Below are 13345 nucleotides of genomic sequence, written 5' to 3' on the forward strand. Positions count from 1 at the left end.
CACGCACACTTTTTCTCGAGAAATAATTATATTGTCATTAAGACAAGGACTTAGTATTGACTTTATTTTAAAAGCAAATATGGTTGGTCTCTGTTCCGTATGCACAACAAACTAAGTACTTAAGTAAGTAATTAAAACAAGAAGCCATTCGTATATTTACTTACATCAAATCATATAAAAAGGATATGGTATTTCAAAATAAAATTGACTTATAAAAGATACTTTAAAACACATAATAGAATATAAGTAGAATTGTTCAAAGAGAGAAGAATATGAAAGATCTTGATAGAAAAAGGGAATATTTTCTCTGTAAGATACACATTCCAGAAACCTTATGAATTGTTAATAAAATGCAGTTAAATAATTTAATCAATGGGAAATAAAATAAAATTACCTTACAAGCTATGCACATATGTATGTATACGTGCCGCTGCATTAAGTATTGTTGGACATCCTTCCGTTTGACACTTTCACATGATATCACATCCCATGAATGGTTTTTCAGGCACTTTGTTTATTCATCAGTCGTCAAGTAATTTGTTTTCTCAGAATAATAATCAAAACTAAATATTTATGGTTCAAGAACTTAAGAAAAAAAAAGAAAACAACTTTGAAATTCTCTATGTAGGTTAAATATATTTAAATATATCTTTTACATTTAGAAATGTTGTATTTTAATCATCTTACCTAAAAATATTTGTTCACGTTTTTTTACTTGCTTTTTTTTAATAATCTTGAAACATGATTCTGTAACTTTTTCTTGTTCATCGGTTAACATTTTGCATATCAATCCGTTCTATTAAATACAAAAATGTCAACAATTAAAGTGCGCATATCCAATAATAATTTTTGTTTGTATTTTGTGTTTTTTGTTTGTTGATCTTGGTTGTTCAGTTTATTTTGTTGTGAATACAAATATTTTATATATAATAATTATATTTTTGTATGTTTATATAGTAGGGTTTTCCTTGTACTTAAAATTCTACATACATATATATAAATATTTTAATGTTCGTTTTTACAAACTATTTTACTTTTTATTTAATCAAATTATAACTACATTTATCTGAAGTACATAATATATGTTGTTATGCCAATTTATGATTTTCAATCACTTTCTATGAACTATATTCTTTCAGTTTGTGTATTTATGTTTTTTTTTTTTTGTTTAATTTTTTTTTACTGAAAAGAACATAAGCGAAATGCAAATAAACTATTTCATAATAATTATTAGTTTTAAAATATTCACAATATTTTTTTTTTATTTTTCATTTTTTTTGTTGATTTTTTTTTGTTTTTGTTTTACTAGGCTTTAATTTTTTATCTTAAGAGTTTAACTAATTGTAGGCCTAGAATATTGATAATAATTGTTTAAATAAAATAATGTCTATTGAAAATAATTGTAGAAGCCATTGGTACCTTGACCAAGCTCTCTGATTGCAGCAAATGGATCTTTCTCGTCGCTGACCACGTGTCCTTGGGACGAATGATGGAGTTGATGAAGTTGAGAGTTTGGAACGACGTTCCCTTGACTCAGCACAGCTGCATAGGTTGTGTTGCGTGGCTCGCCGTGGTTATGCATTTGCATTTGGACTTGCTGCTGCTGTTGTGGATGCATAACTGAGATATGATGCTGCCGCGGCTGTTGTTGCAGAGATCGTTCATTTCTCATATCTAAATCGTTTAGTTTTAGGGGAAAGTTATTGTAAAACAACTTCTGAAATGAACTGTTTTGATAAGCTGCTGCAGCAGCAGCCGCTGACAAGTCGTTAGATGCTGTGATGTTAAAAATAGTGTCAATAAGATTGCCGGACGAGTGCATTTGGTTACTACTGCCGATACCGCTGTCCAAAAGATTGTCGGGTGTGGACGATGCAATGGAGTGAGCAGTCGACGAAGACGAATTGGAACCGTGATAGCTAGAGTTTCCATTGTTCATGACTTGCCGACGGTAGAGGGGCACTGATTCAACTCGTGGTGTTGATGTACCTGGGAGATCATTTCCTAACAAAAAATCTAAATGTGCGGATATTTTAATTTCATAGATTATAAAGTGCTACAAAATTTATTTACCATTGTTTCCAGCCATGACGTTTTGTTGATTTGGAAATAGTGGTGAAGGAGCAGCCTTTTGTTGGAGAGCAATAGGGAACTCTTTCCCCATCATATTAACATTGGGTTGAATATTAACAGCATTCATATTTCCACTAGGAACAATACTTGTATTGTTAATACCTCCAGCTCCAGCTCCAACACCAGTTCCAACATTAGGTCCAACACCAGCACCAGTACCTGCACCAGCACTACCTACCATTCCCAATATTTCTCGCAAAATCGGCTGACTTATATCGTTGCCATTCATTAACGAATTAAATACCATGTCAATTTGTTGATTGAAGTTCATTGAAGGCTCAGTGGATGGAGGTGGCGAGCCACCGCGGTTAGATGCTAAGAGATTTGTCGGTGGTCCTGCGAAACCACTTGAAGATCGGGGCATTGAAAGTGAGTGTTGTTGCTGTTGTTGTTGTTGCTGCTGCTGCTGCTGTTGATGATGATGTTGATGATGTTGGTTCTGGGTCATTTGCATGGATAATTGTTGCTGCTGGTTTGTTTGGAGAGAAGGAACACTGTTGGGTTTCGAGTTATGCATTATTCCCATTGCCTGGCGCAAAATTTCGGTGAATTTGTTGGCAGACTCTTGACCATGAATTTCAAGAAGCTTTAGGTACCATTTGTACTGGGACTCCTTTGGTTCGAAAGCCATTTCATAGATCGTCATATTGGGCGGCAAAAGGGAGCTGTATTCCTGAAAAGTTGGCAAATGAGATGTTGGGTTTTGCACAGCCGAGGCTGTAGGCGGTGCCTGAAATAGAGATCCTCCAATATTGACGGGAATATGTACGTTGTTCAAGAACTGAAAATCTTTGTCTTTATGGCCGCCACCGTTGTTGGCGGCGATCACACTATTTTGATGATGCAAATTCAGAGGTACATTCTGACCCTGTCTTACGAAAGGCTCCAGACCAGGACCGCCAGTGGCAGGACTTATGGGTCCATTCGAAAACGAGTTGTTCAATCGATTGTTAAGCAAAATCGGCTGGTTGATTGGGTTGTTGTACCCAATGTTTGCAGACGGATTTGGGTGCTGATATAGCGACTTCTTAATGTAGCCTATATCCGCATTTTGACCTCGAATCGGGGGTTGCGATTGATTTGGAACTGGTAACGGTCCAGAGTTTGGCAGCTGGTGCTGTTGCAGTGATTGAACGCCGACTTGATTGCGTGGTACATTAGACATAGTTAAGTTATGAGAAGTATTTTGTTGAGGTAACACCGAATTTGGCATTTGATTTGGGAGGCGGTGATTGGGATTCGGCACACCTGACTTTGGAATCACTCCCCATGGATTATTCTGCGGTGGGGGTCCCCACAAGCTTGCGTTGGGATTCTGGGTTTGAGGCGGCTGAATGGGAGGCTGCTGGCCCGGATAAGCTGGTCGCATCATTTGGTTGGGGACGTTAGCATTGGCTTGTTGCTGCTGCGGCTGTTGTTGTTGGGGCCAAATCATGTAAGGAGGAAACTGTTGTTGTGATTGTGGTATGTGCGCTGGTGGCCGATTCTGGGCTTGCATGTTAAAACTTGGATTGTGTTGCGGTGGACCGATTGGTCGCATAGGAATGTTGCCATGATGAAACTGGGTGTGGTGTGCAGATTTTGCAACTTGAGCCATCTGAGATTGGTTCAACATAGCATAGGGACCACCTAAATTACCGTACATGGAAGGAATTTGATTATTGGGTTGATGATGTGCGCCTGCTATGCTATGCTGATTGCTGCCACTTAATAAATACATTGCTGTTTGGTCACGCAAATAAGCTTCGGGTTGCAAAGCACGCGGTATAAATTCAGGAGCTAATGGATTAAGTACATAGCTGCGCTTTAACTCAACTCCGTCGAGCTGCGAACGTAAATACGACCATGTTATTCCGAAGAGAGACTTATTTTCATTACAAATTTCTATAAAACGTTCCCAAACCTTACGGCACCGACCTATCGAACACAAAGCCACAGGATCTCCTACCACCGCCACAAGACTCTGTGCTCGAGTTATAGCCGTGTTAAGCAGTTTTGAATTGCTGAGGAATCCATAATCGGCGTCGTCACTAACCGATGTGCTAGAAGAATTATTATTCGGCATACAAGTGCGCCGAGTCCGAACTGTCGAAAGAAATATTGCTCGGAATTGCTTGCCTTGCACATTTAATACACGTTCAACTGAAATTCCACCCATACGACGCTTACGCAACTCGGACCGTATCCGAAATACTTGATCGGCATATGGAGTCATAATACCAATGCTGGCATCGTTCATTTTACCCCATGAAAGAGGCCACTTTTTCCGCAATTCACATACTCGCTCCACTACCTCATACACTTCGGAGTTGTTATAGAAAGCTGTTGAGTTCTTGTCTTGAACGTCCTCACCTCTGGTAGTGAAGAACGTCAATGGGTAGAAACGCTCGTGGCGCGGTTGCTTTCCAGACGCTATTAGTTTTTGTTCGTAAAAAAGTTCAGATGTAAATTTAATAATAGCTTCGTGAGCTCGGTAGTTTTCACAGAGTAGAATTTTACATGGGAAATTCGACGGATAATGATCATACAGTCGCTCTAGTAGCGATATATGAAGTTTACGTTCTTTAGCAAAATTCGAAAAGAGTTCCGGACTCATTTGCATGTGATCTCCGGCTAAAACAATACGCGTACTCTCGTTGGCTAGAGCCAAAGGCATAATTGCTTCACATTCCATTGCTTGGGCAGCTTCATCGAGAAATATATGCGTGAAGTAGCCTTTGGGAAGGCCCAATGTTGAGAGCTCCATCGATATACTTAATGTGACAACAACAATGCGATGTTTCATTATATCTTCCACCGTAGGGCGCCTAAAGTTACCAACACCATCTGTTATACAGTACTAAAAGGAAAAATATTAATAACTAATCAATATATAGAACAAATTCTTACCTTCTGAACGACACTGTTCACCGTGGCTACCCAACGCTTGTGATAATACACTCTGAGAGGCTTCGCTTCCTCCATTCCACTCTCTATCCACGGATGCAGGTACTCCTTGATGTAGAGATCAGCAGCTGAATTAGAATGAGTACAAATCAAAATCTTCGCCTCCGGTTGCGTTAACAATTGTTTTATAGCCTGTGCCAGTGTGTACGTTTTCCCAGTTCCAAAGGGGCCAATCAAAAGAATGGGTGGCAGTTTAACTCCCAACTGGGTCGTTATAGCATTCACTGCTTCTCTCTGCTTAGCATTCAGCCTAAGATCACTGGTTTCGGACCATTGTTTCTTCGGGGTCCATGGAATATTTGGCTCGATTTCGGTGTCTGGGAAAATTATTTTAAAATCCGTGATTTTGTCTACGGCATTGTGCCATTCGCAGTAGGGAAGTCGATTCAACTGAAATTGAATGTCCACCTCGGCATCAGTGTCAGCTTTAAGAGCCATACTCTCTACACACTTGGCCGATAGTTTCAGATAGATGACGTTTTTCCCTTTGTCCTCAATAACTGCTTCAAATACGTCACGTTTTTTGTTGACGTCTTTTGTTTCGTTACTTTGCAGAGCCGAAACGTGGACACTCGAACAGTTGGATAGAATCAAGCGCCCTGCAGATGTGTCCTCTGAGATATCTTTGCCCAAGGTCATCAGAGCAAAAAGCTCACCAGATAGGGAATACTTAGCTGTACTTGTGGCCATTCCGGCGGGTGTTAAAATATAGTTGGAAGTTATTTTTAGTTTTGTAGTGAGATTGTAGCGTGCAATCTGTTCATATCGAGCTATTTCTTCCACATACAGTAATTCGTGTATGCGGGAACTATAGTTGTTCTGAGTAAGACGTCTCTCTACTATTGTTGACTGGGTAAGTGTAAAAGTAGCAGCTCGGGGACAAGGGTAACGCTCAAGCATTTCCTTTTCATGTTTCACATCACTTAAAAATGCCTCAGTCTTCAAATGAGTTCCTATTGTGGTCTCGAATTTTACCAAATTAGCATTTGAATCATCCCATCTAGTTGATGAGGAATTGATTATATCCTTTTTGATTTCTTCGATTTTCTCTGCATCTCCAACTGGAACAACGTCCACACACAGATGCTTAACCAATAACGGCTCGACGTCAAAATCAAAACATACCGACTGTCGAAACGTTCCATAAATATCTGTGTTAAATTCAATTGTTATCTTTTGTTCCAAACGATGCTGCGAGAAATCAACAGAGTTTGTTACATTCTTATCATTGAACGTTGTGGATACCCATTCCTGGTCGGATTTTAGGTCAGACGATTTTCTGTCTGCGGAAATTATCGACTTTATCGCAAAGTGGTTGCGATGGGCATCTTGCAGAAGTGCCACAGCTTTAAGCGGTTTCGTCGACTTTAATACGAAAATCCATTCACGTTTCGATGATTTTGAGCTGATGCTTGTAACAAGTTCATTGTTGCAAACATCCTCCACGTCATCTACTTTTTCACGCATAATACGATCCGGACTAGTTGCTTGTATCCATTTTTCGAGTATTTCCTCTGTGTAGCTTTTGCCATAGAGTTCTTTTTCACACGCTCTTTGCAATCTCATTCTTCGATATTCGAACCTCTCCTTCCATTCGTTAAGTTCTTCCAAGCCATGAGCTTCTACGCACTGGTTGCCATAATGACAAGATTGTGATTCGGAAAAACTTTCACACAATATGTAGGTGTCCAATGTGAAACCACGGGGAGGGGGCCGCCACTTCCAATCGCGACCTTTGAAAAATTTTACAAATAAATAACAATTTGGACATAACCTCGCGTGAGAGTACTTACCTTGGTCGGACATGATGACGTTTTGATGATTTTCGGTTTGACAATGTTGTCGCAGTTCGTTCTTACTCATGCACGATATCGCACAGTAGGAGCATGAAATTGTTCCATCGCTGTTTTCAATTTTTATATTATCCAACATTTCCGTGGTCTTTTGAATAATGGCGGTATTTGTGTTCAGAGGAACTCCAGCGCCGTTGCTGCTGTTGCTACTGCAACTACTGCTGCTGTTGTTCACTACTCCGTTGTGGCCACTGTTTTCCCGTTTTTTAAGCCCTTTATTGCTCAACAACTTGCTAAACTTGTCCAAGGGCAAATTGTTAGTTGCCCAATGATCAAGTTTTGTATCAAGCATCGACATTTCATCATCTAGACGAGACGACGGAATTTTTTGATTTGCCTTCTGTCCACTGACCATCTGTATTATAGTTCTGTATCTTTCTATGGTTTTCGATATATCTGCGAAACTTGGTTGGCCTGAAATTTCACTTATCCATTCTTTTGCTATTTGCTCCGCTTCCTACAAATTTTAATTATTTTTTGAAAATAGTTTGAATTTTTTTTTTTTTATTGCTTTCTTACCGTAAATTTTCTCAGTTTGCATAAGGAATGAATCAACCATCTGCGAGTTCTCGAAACACTGGCTATACAGTCATTTTGATCAGCAGCAAGCAATGTTAGCACCCTGCGAGCGTCTGTTAAACAGTTTTCATATTTTGCTAGTTCTAGCAGACACTCGCACCGCCCAAGAAGACATGCAATTTGTCTGTCTTTCTGCGATTTGGTTAAGGCAGCAGTCGAACCGGAAATTTGAGCAAGAATTTGGTCGTACAGAGCGATGGCACGCGACCAATTACGCCTACGCACCATGTCATGGGCCTGCATTTCCTTCTCCGCCATTTCGATTTTTCAGTTTAAAAAACTATTCTAGATTTTCTGCAGAATAATAATGCAGTATAATTTATGAGTTAGTTGCAATTACGTTGCGAATATCCTTACCAAATTATATATGTATATACCTACTTTGAGTTTGTGTTTGCTAAATAAGTAACTTCTTTCCAGTACTAATATAAATAATCTAGAAAAAAATATTTACATATAATTAAGATACTAATTTTTTCAAATGTTTAAGATTCTTTAACATCGTGGTTTATACAAAAAAAGAACCAAATGTAAACCAACATGTGTCTACAACAGATTGCAATAATACATTTCCATTTAAAAACAAAAACAATTAGTTAAATTCACAATTATAGGGTTCTTGGATTGTGTTTACGTTAGTCGGATGGTTTCGCCTAAATAACGACTATCGCATTGGAAAATTTTATGTGGAAGAAGTAGTATCCGAAGAGAACTCTTCAGAATTAACCTAACGAGCCCTTTCTGCCAAATTACCACAAGCGCCAAAAAAACTTGTATCGTTAATGATAAATCTAAAGTTTCCTTCTAGTCCATAAAACCACATATATTTAATTCATTATTGGAAATTATTAAGTGTACTTAAACTTAAATTTGACAATAAGTTCTATGACTCCATGTATAAGGATCACATTTCGATTACGATACAATTCTGAAAAGGGTGGCTACTGTTGAATAGACTGAATCCTTTTTTTCCAAAAATAGTGTAGTAGGAGAAACAATCTAGACACTGTGTGAATCAAAACCACAAGTAATAGCATAGAAAAAAAAAATGATCTAGAACTAAAGGAAAAGGTAGTCAAAATGCAGAATATCAGTCAAACTTTAAGAGCCCAACATCAAATTTAACAAAACTTTCTTCTCTGAAAAACTGTTTGTGGTTCTTATAAACAAAAAAAAGCAATCTTGCTTACATTCATTTTGTACATACAATTTGTTTAGATTTCCTATATAGTATACCTAAAGAATGTATATACGTTATAGGACGTCTAAAAAGATAGATTATAGGTACGTTTCGAAAAAAAGAGTTAAATAGTTTGATCATAGGGTTTAAAAGTTCCAATTATCTGACGAGTACGAGTTTTTAATCTGGTTAGTTTAAATAACAAAATCTTTTGCTATTAATATGAACATTGAATAGCTAACACTTTTTTGTCAAAGCCAGTTAATTTGGTAGTCCAGACTAGATGCCAGGTATGTAGGTACACATAATGCTGGAAATTCGTAGATATCCATTAGCCATTCCAGTTTTAGGGGTACTTTAATTTTGTAGCAAATCAAATTAAAATTCGAATGAATATAACAAATGTTAAAAAGATGTTTATTATTTTTATCAAAACTGCAACAAAAATTTAAGTTCGCAGAACCAAAGTAAGGTTAAAAATACTCAACAAGGGGAACTGTCAACAGATTCCTATATTCATCGGTAAATTTTGTGCAACTGTGCCACACACAGCTGTCATTTGCAATCACAATTTTCTCTATCACAAAGTTTTAATTTTCAGATATTAAATTGTTTTTTTCCTAAATACTTTTTGTTTTTCTTGAAGGTGGACATATTAGGAATAAACTCACCATTATTTTAGGGCTAAATTTATATTCTAAATATCACCATTTTACATTTTTCAAGAAAGCTTCACGGGTGGATTGCAAACAATTTGACAAAAACACTTCTTTGCTATTTCTTCCTTCATTGTTGTTTTTGTATTATAATAAAGGAAGGTAAAAATGGCTGACAAAAAACAAATCGGTTCAATTTGACTTTCGTCGGGCTGTGTTCGAATAGTAACATACAGTCGGGAATGCAGTGCGTAAGGCAGCCTTGGGCCTGGAGCAAACTGAGTAATTTAGTTGCCGACAATTTAGGAGTGCTTTTCATGTTTAAAAATTCGTGTTTTATGTGTAAATTGTCAGTTTTTTTTTAAACAAACATCATCTCTGTTAATCTATAAAGAAGCAGTATAGTTATTATTTATTTTCACATATCTATCAAATAAAAAAAAACATGAGTCGAAATTCGTGCTGTAGTAGTGGAAAGTTGAGCCGACAGGTTAAACAAATATTCTAACGTCTTCATTAAAAATTAGAAAACTGAAAGCCAAAAATTTAAAAATATTGCTGATAAGGTGAAGGCAAAGAACATAAAGTTGCTCAGAGCTTTTTTATCATGTAAAATGGGATTTCCGTCTTCTGCAGTTAATGTGATTCCAAAATGGATTTTCGTCATTTAGTTTAAATAAAGAATTTAATGCAGAGGCAACGCGTACTTTAAATGTAATTCTGTATCAACGTAAAATGTGGAAATAAATTTGACAAATTGTTTTTAAATTTAATTTAAAATTACAGGTACATTTTATTTGTTTTTGTTTCAATGTTTTGATAATAATTCTTACCAGTTTTATAAGTCTTGAAATAGCGACTGGCCTAGGAATTCAGTGACAAAATCGCAACCGAGACTAATAGGCTTTTCACACCAACCCCAAAACCCGGTTTTCGAGAAATTATCGGTTTTCGCCGAAAACCTACATCGAAAACTCAAGTTTTCCCATACATTTTTGTAAACGACAAGGTTTCGTAAACAACATGTTTTATATAAAACCTCTCGAAAACTAGTTGGAATTCAAAGTTGAACAAAACAAACAAACCTTTCGGAACATTCAGCGATCAAATAAATGGAAACAAAACAGGCTGCTGTCAAAACAAATATTTTATTTTGAAATTTTGTTCAAAACAATTATACATATACATATATTTAAACAATCAAAACAATTTGGCCGTGGTAAGTAATATTATTTATACAATTTATCTTTACAAAATAAGAATTATTGCTTTTTTTTTTATTTACAGAATATGGAAGAAAAAAAAAATAAAAAAAGGAAACTGTGGGGGAGCCAGGATGAGGAGTACCTGCTCGAACTCTGGGCTGAAAAGGAGTCTGAGCTGCGGGGCAACCTCATCCCAGAACGAAGAAGATGTAGAAACTCCGTCGGCCGAGTCTGCATCTAGTTCATCGCGGGCTACTCCGTCAAGGCTCCGGGCTGCAAAGAAAAGAAAAAAACTTTAACTCTAATTTTTTAAAATTGTTCCAAAAATAAAGTTTTTAAAATAAATGTTTGTTTAGTGTTTTTTTAGTATATTGAAAATGTTATATGTACATATGTATGTATGTACATACAAGAAGTATTTTGCGCGATGGGAGAAGACGGTGTAGTGTGAGCTATACAAAAGCACCACTTCACCATGCGTCGCGACGTTGCGTTCGTCGATATGTTGCGTATTGTAGATATGTAATGTGTATATACTTAAGTATGTGCAGTATGTGTACATTTGTTGTACAGGTATTTTGTGATCTTACCTAATTGCATTTTGATGGCATTTCGGATAATGGAAGGTGTATTTCTGGCATCATCTACCTGTGTTGATTGTTCCGGTTGCTCTCTATGCGAATTATTGTTTGCATTTTGCAAGCATTGGATGTTGATTTTATCAAGTCCCTTTCCGATTGTCCTAAATCTTGATTTAAGGTGTCCGAAACAGTTTTCAACAACTCTTCGACATTTCGAAAGTGCGTAGTTGAAGTTCTTTTCTTCTTCGGAAGCTGTGGTACTGAAAGGAAATGGTTTCATCAAAGAAAAGAACACGCCAAACTTCCTGACAAAATGTTGTCACAATAATGCATACTGTGGATATTCCTACCCCAAAGATAGCTGAAACTGTCCTGTATTCAGCGGATGATCCCAGTGTATATATTGCAATGGCTATTCTTTTTTGTAATGGTATACACTTCCTAAAGTTTGTATCTTGCATTTCCAGATCCTTTAGTTCATTGCAGAGTAATTTGAAAGTTCTGCGGCTCATTCTGAAATGTTGTTTGAAATACTCATCATCGTTTTTTAACATTTCATGTTTCCAAAAAGTGCTGGTGCGTACCTGCATCAAATATTTAAATATATACATAGCTTCCTATTAATTGAATTGTTATAACAAGCTTACCTTTGTCCAAATCTTCATATTTTGTTCATCTTTCTTTTTATATATTAAAAATAATTTCAATTTTTCAGAATTCATTTAAAATTTAAACGTCAAATGAAAACGTGTAAATGTTCGGTGTGAACGATTTTCGTGTTTTCGAAAACTTTTTGCCGAAAACCGGGTTTTGGGTTTGGTGTGAAAAGCCTATAAGGAAAAAACAAAAATAAATCAATTTCTCACGGGCTCTATGGATCTCATTAAAAACTCCTCAAAAATTAAGAGTCACGCTTATATAAATGTATAAATTGGGAATATTCTTTCTCTGCCTAACACCACGTTGACTCATCTTCAACTGTCATTCGGGTGATAATTTTGGTAAAAATGCAGTGAATTATTAGAATTATCCATTGAAAACTTTATTTTACAAAAATTTTGGATCTCCAAATCTAAATGATTGCCTGCTTTTTGTGAACAGCTGAAAGTTGTTTTTAATTTTAATTTGATATATCAATTCATCAATCCGGGACACCCTATCCAACACAAGATTGAATGCATCCAATAATATAAGATTTATATACAAAAGTGACATTTCTGGTTTCTGGTAAGGTTTGTTTGATTACACATTGAATACATTTTAACGAATGGCTATAATTTAAGTAAGAAATAATAATACACTTCGTTTCTCATGAATAGGGACAAGTCTTTTTCGTTTTTAATTTGGCGATATTTTTCAAACCCTTAAGTTTTCTTGGAATGAAGAATGTATTATGGCTATATTGCAAGCAAACATGTTTGGAATAAGTTGATCAATACAAGTTTCATGACGGTTTTTCGGAATAAGGTCAGGTCAATTATAATAATTATATCTCATAACAAATACATTTTTGTTTTTGGATAACATTTATTAATAAAGAATCTATATCTTATAGTTCTTATTTTTAGTCAGTCATTTGTGATGTTGACTGGAAAAATAAAAAACGAGTTTCCTACCCCAAAAGCTGGACGCAATAGAAATAAAATCACGATATTTCCGCGTTTCTATTGTTGGTTATTTTAAGCCTGAAGGAAAGTTTTTAAATTCTTGTTGTATTTAACCATTGCAAGGCTACTAAACTAATTTTTAAGATGGTGTCTGTAGGTCTAAGGGTTTTCAAGTTATATCTAATGATATAGCAATAGAAATAAAATCACGATATTTCCGCGTTTCTATTGTTGGTTATTTTAAGCCTGAAGGAAAGTTTTTAAATTCTTGTTGTATTTAACCATTGCAAGGCTACTAAACTAATTTTTAAGATGGTGTCTGTAGATCTAAGGGTTTTCAAGTTATATCTAATGAAAAATAATATAAAATGTTTTTTTTTTCACAAAAAGTATAGTCAAATTACTAATGAAGGAAGATAGCGCGTACATTTCGCGAATATTTTTATTTATAGCGAAGTTAATTTCTGCTTTCCATTTCGAATAATTGGATACTTAAGCGTCAAAATTAATGTTTAAAAAGTGCTAAAAAAAATATTTTACGAAAGAAATTTGAAGTACATATACAAACCTAATATAATCAATGGTCCAAGTAATAAAACACTAAA

General features: G+C 35.9%; 1 protein-coding gene across 3 annotated transcripts; it reads right to left on the reverse strand.

Moving 5' to 3' along the window:
• Window positions 1-407: 407 nt before the first annotated feature.
• On the reverse strand, window positions 408-9492 carry LOC129942979 (probable helicase with zinc finger domain). Of its 3 annotated transcripts, XR_008781136.1 has the most exons (8): window positions 9363-9466; window positions 7893-7947; window positions 7452-7805; window positions 6873-7389; window positions 5023-6812; window positions 2074-4972; window positions 688-2016; window positions 408-585 (listed from the first exon to the last, which is right to left on the reverse strand). XR_008781136.1 is itself a non-coding variant. In XM_056052168.1 (7 exons), exons 3-7 carry the CDS (start codon window positions 7767-7769, stop codon window positions 1388-1390), a joined length of 6153 nt encoding a protein of 2050 aa, XP_055908143.1. In that variant the 5' UTR covers window positions 7770-7805; window positions 7893-7947; window positions 9363-9492; the 3' UTR covers window positions 617-1387. The 3 variants fall into 3 exon arrangements, 2 of the variants coding, with proteins under 2 accessions (XP_055908143.1, XP_055908144.1); XM_056052168.1 differs by lacking the exon at window positions 408-585 and having other exon boundaries at window positions 617-2016; window positions 9363-9492; XM_056052169.1 differs by lacking the exon at window positions 408-585 and having other exon boundaries at window positions 617-2016; window positions 7869-7947; window positions 9363-9469.
• Between the last annotated feature and the right edge of the window lie 3853 nt (window positions 9493-13345).

This window comes from Eupeodes corollae, chromosome 1 (genome assembly GCF_945859685.1).
Source record: "Eupeodes corollae chromosome 1, idEupCoro1.1, whole genome shotgun sequence".
Lineage (NCBI taxonomy): Eukaryota > Metazoa > Arthropoda > Insecta > Diptera > Syrphidae > Eupeodes > Eupeodes corollae.